Genomic DNA, 12,817 nt, shown 5'->3' on the forward strand with positions numbered 1-12,817 from the left:
CAAAAAAAGGGGCTTCCCTGGTGGCGCAGTGGTTAAGAATCCGCCTGCCAATGCAGGGGAGACAGGTTCGAGCCCTGGTCCAGGAAGATCCCACATGCCGCAGAGCAACTAAGCCCATGCGCACAACTACTGAGCCTGCGCTCTAGAGCCCACGAGCCACAACTACTGAGCCTGCATGCCACAACTACTGAGCCTGCGCTCTAGAGCCTGCGAGCCAAAACTATTGAGCCCCCATGCCACAACTACTGAAGCCCACGCACCTAGAGCCTATGCTCTGCAACAAGAGAAGCCCCCGCAATGAGAAGCCCGCGCACCCCAACAAAGAGTAGCCCCCACTCACCGCAACTAGAGAAAGCCTGCACCCAGCAACGAAGACCCAACGCAGCCAAAAATAAAGAAAGAAAAAGAAGAAGGAAGGAAGAGTTCTAAGAGAGAAGATAATGGATTCAAGAAACAGCCCTAACTTAAAAGCAGAGAAAGAGGAACCCCAGGGCAATGGCTATAGAACAGACTCAAAGTCGACCAGACCAGAGGGAGCAGTGGACTAGAGTGCTTTCAAGAAGAGAGTGTATTTATTTTAACACACAAAATGAAAAAGAATCTATTGATAAGGCATATTCTTATTTTGCCAAAAAGGAAAAACAAAGGCAATCGGAAACTTGAACAGAGAGCTAAATTAGAAATTTATACTCCAAATAGGAAAATTAAGAACACCATAATTTCGAGCAATTATAAAGCATAAGAAAAAAGAAAGTATTTGATATTAACACTTGAAATATTCCCCTCCTAGCCACACACATCTAGCGACATTGAATTGTATATCCTTTTCTTACACATTCAATGATACAATTTGGTTCTGTAGTAAACACTACATATATAACCACAACACTGTAAATACTATTTACATAAATTTCAAGTTTGGAAATCAGGCACAGAAAATGCTCAGTAGACTCATTATAGTTACAGAACAGAGCACAAATATTATAAAAACTTGGCAATGTAAATATAATGATACAGGTGTCAGAAGCTGGCAGATAGAATGGAAAACAAAATGAGTACTTGGCACTAATTTCCTCATCTTATTTGTTGAGGAGTCAAGATATGGCATAAAGTATAATTTCTTTACCATACATTACTTTTCTGATAAACTTCTAAATTATTAAAAAAGTGCTGTGTCAATAAGAATAAATTTGCCTTTTTTTTAATTATTGGGAGAAAGGCATTATTTCATACCTTTACTGTATTGAACATGCACTGTGGCAAAACACTGTTCTAGTCCCAGTATGTTGATATTTGGGGCCTTGATCCATTGGTTGGTCATGAAGTCAACAGTGGGTTACAATCAGCAAATTAAATAGAAAATATTAAAGTTCGCTGTATATAGTAAGAGTTGTCAAACACCTGGTTGTGAAACAGATTTCTTATATGAGTACATTTATTTGTATGGAGTAAAATGTGTTTATTACTGGGAGTCATGGGTCTGCTTTTGAATTTTTCTCTCTGATGCCAGCTCTCATTTGTCAATCTACTGATATCAGTGGTTCTGTCTCTATATGGCTACTATTCCCAACTGGAGTTTTTTTTAATTCTAATCTACTATAGACAAAGAAACCAAACTGAACTCATGTTTATCGTCCCCATGCCGCTCCAAAATCTGCTCCAACTCTTATCTTCCTTGTGCCTAGTAATGTTCAAAACCCTTTATCCCCAGCTCTAAAGTTTGGAATCATAGGTGACTCCCCTTTTCCAGTGCTCTCTAATCTCCATCCAGTTAATCGCCAAGTCCTGCTGATTCTCACTACATAGTCTCCCATTTACCTGCTTTTTCCCCTCACCTTCACTGCCCATGCCCTGGTTTACATCTTTATTACCTCTCACCCAAATTATCACAAAAGCCCCTTACTGGTCTCCATGTATTTTTTTCTCATTATTCCACCCCCAGCCCATTTTCCAAAAATGCTGCCAATATTCTCTTCCTAAAGGATATATCAAAAATATGTAAAGCACTCAATGCATCCCTTAACACACTTCTTTAACCTTCACAATAGGTCTTCAAGGATGACATTATCCTTTTTACAGATATGGAACCAGAGGCTCAGAAAGATTAGAGGACTTGTCCAAGGCCATATGCAGCTAAAACGCAGTGGAGCCAGAATTAATCCAGAGCTAAAGAGTTCCAAAACCCATGTTAAATTGTCTTTCCTTCTCTTGGCAAAATATTCCTGCACATGTTCACCCACCCTATCTTCCCTTCACCTGACAAAATTCATCTTGTACTACAAAATATTTCTCAAACATCTCCCTATAGAAAGAAAGCCTTCTGATTCCCCCTCCACTAAGCTAGGTTTCTACAGCTTTGGTGTTTACCTTTACCGTATATCTCAAAGCACAGCAATTCTTTATTCACATGTCTGTTTCCTCTTGAAGACTCTCTGCTCCTTCAGAGCAACAATCCTACCCTAATATTTACTTATTTGGCTGCGCTGTGTCTTTAGTTGCAGCATGTGGGATCTTTTAGTTGCGGCATATGGGTTCTTAGTTGCAGCATGCAGGATCTAGTTCCCTGACCAGCGATCGAACCCGGGCCCCCTGCATTGGGAGCGCAGTCTTAACCACTGGACCACAAGGGAAGTCCAACAAGCCTATCTTTTTCATTCCTACAACCCAGTACATAGCAAAGTATGGCCCACAGTATGAGTTCAATATATGTAAATTAATTAGCTAAATTTTAAGCACCTAGAGAGTAAGGATAAGATCCTATACTTCTCTACATCTACTAAAGCAACTAATGCCTTCCTCATATAGCTAAAAATACTGAGTTTGAATAAATAAACTAACATCTGCATACATACCCTCCTGCACACCTATGTATATGAAGAGGGGAATGAAATGCTTCTATTTGCTTTACTGCTTTAACCCATAGGAACCCTGAATTTGAGAAACTAATGGATGATAGACTAGTGAAGGATAATTAAGAAATTCTTATGGCATATCTAATTTCAAGGGACATCAAGGAAAAGAACTCCCATGCTAATTTCCGAATATAACATTGGTATCTATGTCAGAGACAGGATGCTGGGGAAGACGGATCATTAGTTTGACTTAGAATTACTAACATTTACTTATTCACGGGACATCAATTTTTTTTTTTCCCTCGGGCGTCCAAGAAAGACCAGTCTCCCAGGGCTTCCCTGCTGGCGCAGTGGTTGCGAGTCCGCCTGCCGATGCAGGGGACACGGGTTCGTGCCCCGGTCTGGGAAGATCCCACATGCCGCGGAGCGGCTAGGCCCATGAGCCATGGCCGCTGAGCCTGTGGGTCCGGAGCCTATGCTCCCGCAAGAGGCCACAACAGTGAGAAGCCCGCGTACCAAAAACAAAAAACAAACAAACAAAAAACCAGTTTCCCAGACATCTTTAGCACATGCCTCAGGACAGGATCTGTCCGCCATTTTACTGATACGAAAACTGACATTACATGAACTTGTATTATACTACAAGGTAGTATATAACAAGTCAGTCTGCGAAAGTAACAAAATCGAGGTATTATAACCAACAGGGACGAAACTGGACTCATTCCTCTAATTTCTCTCTTCTGCTTCCTATCTTCTTGGGCAGCCTAAGTATGAGAATGTTCTTTCATTAATTCAAAAAAGCATTTAATGTTCACCTACTGAGCGATAGGAGAAGGCTAGGCCCTGAGGCTACAGAGACAGGGCTCTGCCCTCCACAGGCTCAGTGAAGGGCTTCCATCCTTGAGCATCTCTGCACCCCATTTTGGGCTCCCTCGTCTGAAGTAATTGCATCTTTCTCTGCTCATTTTACTGCTATATCTGGACTCTAATTTTTTTTTTTTTGGTCGCGCTGCGTGGCATGTGCGATCTTAGTTCCCCGACCAGGGAGCCAACCCGCGCCCCATGCAGTGGGAGCGCTGAGTCCTAACCACCGGACCGCCAGGGAAGTCCCCTGTAATTCATTAAGATTCACTGAAGGCACACTGGCGCTCAAGTGTCCGCCCGTCTCCCCCTCCACATCTTTCTGCTCTCACGCTGCTCTTACCTCAGCAGTCTGTCACCCACTTCCATCCTCTCCCTCACAAACCCCATAACTCTCCACGGCGCGATCGCCCCCGGACACTGAGCCCAACAGCGTCCCAACACCCACAACAGGACTTGCGCGCGCTCGGGGGAACACGGCGCGCCCTCAGAGGACGTGCGCGCGCCGGGCGGACGTGCGTGCGCCGGAGGCCTGCGCCTGCGCAGATCCGCGGGCTTGGGGGCTCGCGGGCTTGGAGGCTCCCGGGCCTGGAGGCTCCCGGGCCTGGAGTTACGGTGGTTGTCGTCGCGTTCTCCCACCTTCTGGGCCAAAAGGCGGGACTGGCGCAGCCGCTCCTCGGCGCTCAGCGCCCGCAGACGCCGCTTCAGCTCGGCCCGCAGGCTCTGCTTGGTGCTGCTCACGGCCGCCACCGCCATCTCGCTGGTGTGATCCGGGTCCCGTCCGCAGGCCGCTGGGTCTGCCGGCCCCGGGGAGTGTCCGGGCTCGGCCGGGCGCGCCCCCTGCTTCCGGGTCGCCGGGCGCACCACGCCTCCCGCCCTTGGTACCCGAAGTATGTGCAGCCTTCGCGGTCAATGTACGCCCCTCCCCCAGCAAATCGAGGGCAGCTGTGACCGATCTGCACGCCTGACCTCCCTAGGCCGGCGGTACTACTGGAAGGAGTTCTATAAAGACTCAGCATTCCTTGGGTGCCACGTGTCGTGTAGTACTGGGGCTCTCTGGGGCCTGAAAAAGCAAAGGCAGGCCGAATAGAGAAATCTACATGATACGCAGTCCTGTTAGCTAAAGGGAAGATGACTTTTTTTGTCTGTAGTAACGCCTTCCTCTTTTTCTTTTCCAGTAGCTGGGAGGGAGCTGGTTTACTGCCGATGGGCGGGACAGATGCTTGATGAAGCAAGTGATTTTCTCTTACTATCAACATGTCTCTTCTGTTCACCTCTGGAGGACTCAGGACTGAAAGTTAGTTCATTACAGACTCAAGGTCCAACAATAGAATAACTGGAACTTGCTCCTACTATAAAAGTTCTGTTCTGGGACTTCCCTGGCGGTCCAGGGGTTAAGACAACGCTTCCAAAGCAGGGGGTGCGGGTTCATCCCTGGTGGGGGAACTGAGATCCCACATGCCGCATGGCCAAAAAAATAAAATGAAATTAAAAAAAAAAAAGTTCTGTTCCTTCAGAAACAGAAGATTTGAGGAAGTGGAGACACCAAGAATTTTTTTCTCTTGCAGGGCATGTGACCTGGATTGGGAGGAGAGAGGATAGTAGCTCAAGGGACTAACTAGGCGTGGAGAAAGGCTCAGTAATCTGATGAAAAGGTGAGAAAGTTAATTTTTCGGTGGATAAAATAAACTTTGAAATTGTTGGAAATTTAGAGAAAATATAGCAAATCTATGTGAAAGTTTAGTAAGTTTTATGTCAATAAATCAACTTTGCTAAAATGTGTGTGGAAAAAGAAGCATTGAAGAATAGCTAGGAAAACGTTGCAAAAACAAAAGACCGCAGAAGGGAACTAGCCTTTCCAGACACTGAAACATGTTATAAAGGCTCTAGAATTAAAACAGTGTGGTACTGTCACTTGAATATACAGTGGACCAGTGGAATAGAATACAAAGAACAGAAGGAGACATAGAATGGACTTCCTAGCCTCCATAATCACATAAGCCAATTCTTTATATTCTCTTTATAGATAGATATTGTCTATTCTGTATCAATACATACATGTATATATATACACACATATATCAGGAGATAATAGGAGATATATTATCAGGTATATATAATAAGATATAAGGTACATATATATATCCTATTGGTTCAGTTTCTCTGAAGAACTCTAATACAGATTTCTATATGCTAACAATGAATAATCTGACATTTAAAAACAATTCCATTTACAAGAGCATTAGAAAAATAAAATACTTAGGAATAAATTTAACAAAGGAAGAGTTAAACTTCTGAAAGCTACATGGCATTGTTGAAAGAAAGAAAACCTGTATAAGTGAAAGGACAGCTCATGTTTATAGATCGGAAGACTTAGTATTTTTAAGATAGCAGTACTTCACAAATTAATCTATAGAATCAATGCAGTCCCTATCAAATTTGGCCTTTTTGCAGAAATCAATAAGCCAATCCTAAAATTCATATGGAAATGCAAGGAACCCAGAATAACCAAAACAACCTTGAAAAAGAAGAACAGAGTTGGAAAACTCACACTTTCCAACTTCAAAAGTTACTACAAAGTTACAGTAATCAAGACAGTATGGTATTTGCTTAAAGATAGATAGGAAAATGTCATAGAATTGAGAGTCCAGAAATAAGCCTTTACATTTATAGTTGATTTTTTTTTTTTTTTTGACAAAAGTACCAAGATAATTCTATAGGTAAAGAATAGTCTTTTCTAACAAATGATGCTGGGACAACTAAATGTCTACATGCAAAAGTTAACTCAAAATAGACCAAAGACCTAAATATAAGAGCTAAAATGAAACTCTTGGAAGAAAACATAGGCATAAATCTTCATCACCTTGGCTTTGGCAATGGTTTCTTATACCAAAACCACAAGCAAGAAAGGAAAAGTAAATTGGACTTCATCAAAATTAAAAACATTAGTGCATCAAAGGACACTATCAAGAAAATGAAAGGACAACTTACAGACTGGGAGAGAATATTCACACAAGTCATACATCTGACAAGGGATTTGTATCTAAAATACATAGAGAACTCTGCAACTCAGCAATTAAAAAAAAAAGATAATCCAATTTAAAAATGTGCAAAGGACTTGAATAGACATTTCTCCACATCAGATATCCAAATGACCAGTAAGCACTTAAAAAGATCACCATTAGTCATTAGAGAAATCCAAATCAAAACCACAGAGAGGTACCACTTCTCACGAGGGTGGCTATAGTTAAAAAAACAAGAGATAAATGTTGACAAGGGTGTGGAGAAATGGGAACCCTTATAATGTTCTACATACATACACATACAAAAAGGGTGTGGAGAGAAGGCAAAATAGAATACAAGCAGGGAGGAACAAACTGAACTGTATTGTCAATGATCAGCATAACCACAACAAGTGGGTGGAGAAGAAAAATAAGAAAGTTTGGAAAACAGTATTTTGACTGTATACTGTTAAGGCCAAAGACAAAAATAACTTTATACAAATATTGCCCTCTAGTTAGTACGTTTATTTTTCACAGGGGTGTATATTAACAATTGTGAAGCGACTTTATTCTAGAATTGAACAAATAAGGAAAGATATTGTGGATAATGAGTCAGGTTTCTCCCTGTTGGAAAAACAAGTTACACATAAAGAAAGAGGGAATTGGGGAATGAACCCTGTGGTGCTGGATAATTAGAAGTGTCAGTATTGAAACTAACACAACTTTGTAAATCAACTATACTCCAAAAAAAAAACCAAGTGTCAGTATGAACCTATGGTTTTAAATATGTAAACAAATGGATAGATACAGAAATAAATAGAGATATGTATGTTAAAAGCACACATATATTTCCTAGCTCTGTTTGGGAGAGGGCCTAGAAGCAGTGACACTGCAGTAGCAATGAAATCTAGCATCCAGATCTTGATTTCTAAATATTCTCTGATAAACAACCAGGGCTTCTTGATTCTAGAGTTGAGGCAGGAACAAGATGGGCCTGGAACAAATTGTAGGGCCATAGAGTAAGGAAGTGATTTTTTTTTTAATAAATTTATTTATTTTTGGCTGTGTTGGGTCTTCATTGCTGCACGTGGGCTTTCTCTAATTGCGGTGAGCGGGGGCTACTCTTCGTTGCGGTGCACGAGCTTCTAATTGCAGTGGCTTCTCTTGTTGCAGAGCACAGGCTTTAGGTGCATAGACTCAGTAGTTGTGGCTCATGGGCTCTAGAGCACAGGCTCAGTAGTTGTGGCACGTGCGCTTAGTTACTCCGTGGCATGTGGGATCTTCCTAGACCAAGGCTGAAACCCATGTCCCCTACACTGGCAGGTAGCTTCTTAACCACTGCTCCACCAGGGAAGTCCCTATGTTTTTATTTCTTTTGAATAAATACCTAAGAGTGGAGTTGCTGGGTCCTACGGTAAGTATGTGTTTAACTTTATGAGAAGTTGCCGATCTGTTTTCCAAAGCAGTTGTACAGTTTACCATTATCACCAGTGGTGGATGAGAGTTCCAGTTATTCCACATCTTCCTCAAAGGTGGTATTATTAGTCTTTTTTATTTTAGCCATCCTGGAGGGTATGCAGTGGTCTCATTGTGGTTTTAATTTGTATCTCCCTCATGATTAATGGTGTCCAGCATCTTTTCCATGTCTGTTGACCATCTACTTTTGTGTGTGAACTGTGTTCCAATTTTTTGCCAATTTTTAAATTAGGTTGATGGTCCTGTTGTTACCGAATTGTACGAGTATTATATTTATTCTGGATACAAGTCCTTTGTCAGATAATAATGTGACATATATTATCTCTCATTCCATGGCTTGCTTTCTTTGAGTTTTTTTTTTAAACAGCTTTATTGAGATATAATTCCCATACCCTCTCTTTGACTGCTTAACTGTGTCTTTTTAAAAGAATTTTAAAATTTTGGTGATTTCTAAATTACTATTTTTTTTCTTTTCTGGTTCAGGTTTTTTGTGTTGTAGCTAAGAAATCTTTGCCTACTCCAAGGTTGTGAAGATTTTCTCTTGTGTTTTCCTCTTGGAGTTTTATAGTTAACATTTAGGTCTGTGATCTATTTTCACTTTCATTTTTGTGTTTGGCTTGAGGTAGGAGTTGAGGTTCATAAAAGCCTTTTTTCTTTTAAGTAAAGTGCTAAACAGAACACACAGTGAGCTGCACTTGGAAAGGCCAGGTCACCAAGCCAGAAATGGTCAGTGATATCCCAGTGTCACTTTGTTAAATAGATCATGGCAGTGTAAAAGCCAGGGTTTGTGGTTTCTTGTGCAAGTGTATTCCAGGTAGCAGTACCCTTACACATGCTTCCTGTTTATGTCCGTTCATGACTATTCATTCCCAACACTTAGCTCTGACTAATGCAAAAATGAATTAAAACTTAACACAGTTCAGTAGGGGGAGGGGCGGCACTTGGCTGAAGGAGGAAGAAGAAAATGCTCCCTGCCTCCTGCAGACACAAGCCCAGGTGGCCTAGGTAGTTGCCTCTCAGATGTGATTTGATAAGTAACCAAAGCTACTTTTGTCAAAAATATTTCCCTGCTGACTTGCCCCAATGTCCTAATCCCCACCATTAAGAATCACTGTGAGAGGTAAAGCATGAATTAACTGAAATCCCCTGTGAAAATGCCCATAGCCTGAAGGGGGTGCTGGGGAGGGAAGGCTCTGGTTTCTTTATTGGATCAATCAACAACTTCCTAGGAAAGGAAAAGCAAGCCCCAGTGGGGCAGAGATCCTATTGAGGGAGGAAAAGGAAGAGTAGGAAAGTCGAGAACAAGGTACAGTGCTCCCATATTGCAACCAGATTTGCTGACCTAAAAGGCAGAACACAGGGGCTAATAAATGACACAATTTTCTACTTTGTGAAATTTTTAAATAGAGAGTTTAACAGTGGCCCAATGTTGAATCGTTTACCTGTCTTTGTTCACATTATCCCGGAGTCTCCTCCATGTCTGGTTGCCATATTCATCAACTTTACATGGCAACTCTAAAGTGTGGCAGAGAGGGCATTGGTGGAAAACCCTACATAAGCATCTAGGGGCACTGGGGACTCCAGAAAGCTTGGAGCCCAGAGGTACTTGGGAAGCAGACCTCACCCATCATCAGTCTAGATTGGCGACACCGAAAATGATTTTTGGGTAATGGACACACCCTTAAGAAAATCTGCCAAAGACATCACCTTCCTGGTCATCATTCTCTTAATTCAATCTCTGTACCCTGTATTGAGCTTTACCCTTTTGTTGGACCCGCAGGCAGGACACAAATTACGTATAGAGACAAATACATACAATTTATTCATTAAAATAGGGACAAAATTCCCATAACTCTGGAATGTCAGCTATATCATCAAAGTTCTTTGTTTAGAAGTAGAAGTAAGTGTTGGCAAGTGCTTCTTGTACGAGTCAAGAAAATTAGGCAGATTTCACAATATGGAGTGTCCTTTTTGGTCAATAGTACTGCTTCAGGAGACGTAATATTTCACAGATCTTTCCTGTAACTTCCAGAAAAGTCAGCCAGCCAGATTTGGGTTCAAACTTCTTTACAAAGCCATTTTCCTGTGAGAGAACAAATTTAACATTTTAAAAATTAGTGGAGACTAAGTTTGCTGGAATGAAAAGCAAAGAAACTTTCATTTAAATAATGCAGGTAGTCAATCTTCTCTGTACTTTCACCAGTTTTATTCTATTCATCCTTATTATCATTCTCTATCTCCCATTCCAGACTGCTCTAGAGCAGCACTGTCCAATAAAAATATAGTGCAAGCTACCTATGTAATTTTTTTTAGTAGCCACATTTTTTTTTTTTTTGTGGGATCTTAGTTCCCCAACCAGGGATTGAACCCACACCTTCTGCAGTGAAAGCACAGAGTCCTAACCACTGGATCGCCAGGGAATTCCCAGTAGCCACATTTTTAAAAGTAAAAAGAAAGAGGCAAAATTAATTTTTAAAATATATTTAGTTCATCCAAAATGTTATGATTTCGGGGACTTCCCTGGCAGTCTAGTGGTTAAGACTCTGCACTTCCACTGCAGGGGGCGTGGGTTCGATCCCTGCTTGCTGAACTAGGATCCCGCATGCCTGCCTCAGAGCCAAAAATGAATGAATGAATGAATGAGTAAATAAATAAAGTGTTATGATTTCAATATGTAATCAATATGGAAACAAGATATTTTACTTTTTTTTTGTACTGAATCTTTAAAACCCAGTGTGTGTTTGTACTTAGGGCATCTGTTAATTCAGACCAGCCACACTGCGACTGTTCAAGGGTCACAAGTGACAAGTGGCTGCTATATCGGATGGCATAGCTCTAGAGGACAGAAAATCTACCTTTTTTTTTCCCTCTTTTTCTTTCAAATGTCTGGTATTGAAATATGCATTTATATTGTAAACCCCATTGTGCTGAGAGTCATAAGGACTCAATAGTAAAGCCAGATTAAATCAGTGCCTCTGAGCCTGTGAGAACATTGTGGTTTCCCTTACAATTCATTCTCTTTCTGATCAGACATGTTTTTTTTAAAAAAATAAGAGTATAAACTGGACACTGTATGTAATTAATTTACAATCTATTCTTATAGAGCATCCTCACTGAAAAGTACCTCTGAGATCACCCGGCCAAATGCCCTCTCTTATTTTGACAAACGAGGAAACTGAGGTCCAGAAAAAAATAAGTTACATAAGGTTACCTGACTTCTTAGTGCTTGGACCTCTACTGGGATGCAGACACCGTTCTTTTCACTCCGTAAACTTTCAAACCACCACCAAGAAGATTAGAAAATAGTTAAAATAATATTTTTTAAATGTTCATCTTGTAAACATTTGCTCTGCCTCCAGCAAGTTCCATTTCTGGGGGTTACACATGCCTTCAGGTAGTTCACAGTCTAGTGTGACTAATATCAAAATGTAAACCAAGCATATGTCTTTGACACAGAACTCTGTAGTGCCTTGGAATTGTCTTTTTGAGCACCACTGGCAGCGCAGACAAACACCAGTCAGGGGAATTTTCCATTGAAAAGATTGAGCAAGAAAGCCAGCTTCCACTAACCCTCTGTGTGAAGTGTGGAGACATGCTGGGAGATGCATGCTGTCACATGCTAACAGAGGAGACAGACTGCCCCTTCTCTTCTTCCTCTTTCCCCTGCCCTTACACACTCACACATTTCCTGTACATTCGAGGTATACATCCCCTTCAGTGCTCACCTTCCTAGAATTTTCACAAACCCCGTATTAATGGGGTACTCTAAGATGATTTTTATTATTGTTACAATGATCACCATCTATTACAATTAGGCAGTTAATATGTCATCCTCTTATATATATTAAAGTTCTGAACTAAACCATGAACAAAGGAGGGACTTCCCTGGTGGTCCAGTGGTAAGACTCCGTGCTCCCAATGCAGGGGGCCCGGGTTCGATCCCTGGTCGGGGAACTAGATCCCGCATGCATGTCACAACTAAGAAACCCACGTGCCACAACTAAGACCGGGCGCAGCCAAAATAAATAAATAAATAATAAATGAATGAATAAATGTTAAAGCATGAACAAAGGAAAAAACTGACAAATTCAGCTATACGAAGATTAAAGTTTTTTAAAACGATAAGAAACTAAAATAAGAGCAACAGACCAGGAGACTATTTACATTTGCCATGAAAGAGTTCATTCAAATGTAAGAGAAAAATCATCAAGCCCTTAATAGTTAAAAAAGGCAAAGGCTGTTAAAAAGAGAAATATAAGTCATTAACAAGTATATGGGGGGAAGAGGGGGTGGGATGAACTGGGAGGTTGCGATTGACATATATACACTAATATGTATAAAATAGATAACTAATAAGAACCTGCTGTATAAAAAAATAGAATTGTCTTTAAAAAAAGTATATGGGAAAAAATTCCACATTATTAGCCGTTAAATAAATTCACATTTTAATACATGTTATTGTTTTTTAGACCTATTAAATTGACCTTGTTGGCCATCATCAAAAACTCTAGAAACAATAAATGCTGGAGAGGGTGTGGAGAAAAGGGAACACTCTTGCACTGCTGGTGGGAATGTAAATTGATACAGCCACTATGGAGAACAGTATGGAGGTTCCTTAAAAAACTA

General features: G+C 41.0%; 2 protein-coding genes and 1 long non-coding RNA gene across 21 annotated transcripts in view; 1 reads left to right on the forward strand and 2 right to left on the reverse strand.

Moving 5' to 3' along the window:
• Positions 1-4,864, reverse strand: part of MTHFS (methenyltetrahydrofolate synthetase) — a 324,398-nt gene extending 319,534 nt beyond the window's left edge. For 5 of the 18 annotated variants that reach the window (XR_008618542.1, XR_008618540.1, XR_008618541.1 and 2 more), the window contains exon 1: positions 4,353-4,855. Coding sequence is in view for 14 of the 18 variants with exons in the window: in XM_055087886.1 (XP_054943861.1) it covers positions 4,353-4,469 (117 nt within the window). In the remaining 4 variants the exon portion in view is untranslated. Of the gene's footprint in view, positions 1-4,352 lie in introns of all 18 variants that reach the window. The other 13 variants (XM_028496395.2, XM_055087884.1, XM_055087882.1 and 10 more) reach the window with 10 other exon arrangements.
• A 31-nt stretch (positions 4,865-4,895) lies between these two features.
• The window catches only part of LOC114487241 (uncharacterized), a 13,687-nt gene continuing 5,765 nt past the window's right edge, over positions 4,896-12,817 (forward strand). For both annotated transcript variants that reach the window (XR_003682183.2, XR_003682182.2), the window contains exons 1-2: positions 4,896-5,010; positions 5,282-5,368. This is a non-coding gene — a long non-coding RNA (uncharacterized lncRNA). The remainder of the gene's footprint in view (positions 5,011-5,281; positions 5,369-12,817) is intronic.
• Positions 9,995-12,817, reverse strand: part of BCL2A1 (BCL2 related protein A1) — a 9,855-nt gene continuing 7,032 nt past the window's right edge. The window contains exon 2 of the mRNA XM_007126336.2: positions 9,995-10,274. Within this exon, the coding sequence (XP_007126398.1) occupies positions 10,167-10,274 (108 nt within the window). The 3' untranslated portion in view covers positions 9,995-10,166. The remainder of the gene's footprint in view (positions 10,275-12,817) is intronic.

This window comes from Physeter macrocephalus, chromosome 11, assembly GCF_002837175.3.
Source record: "Physeter macrocephalus isolate SW-GA chromosome 11, ASM283717v5, whole genome shotgun sequence".
NCBI classification, from domain to species: Eukaryota; Metazoa; Chordata; class Mammalia; order Artiodactyla; family Physeteridae; genus Physeter; species Physeter macrocephalus.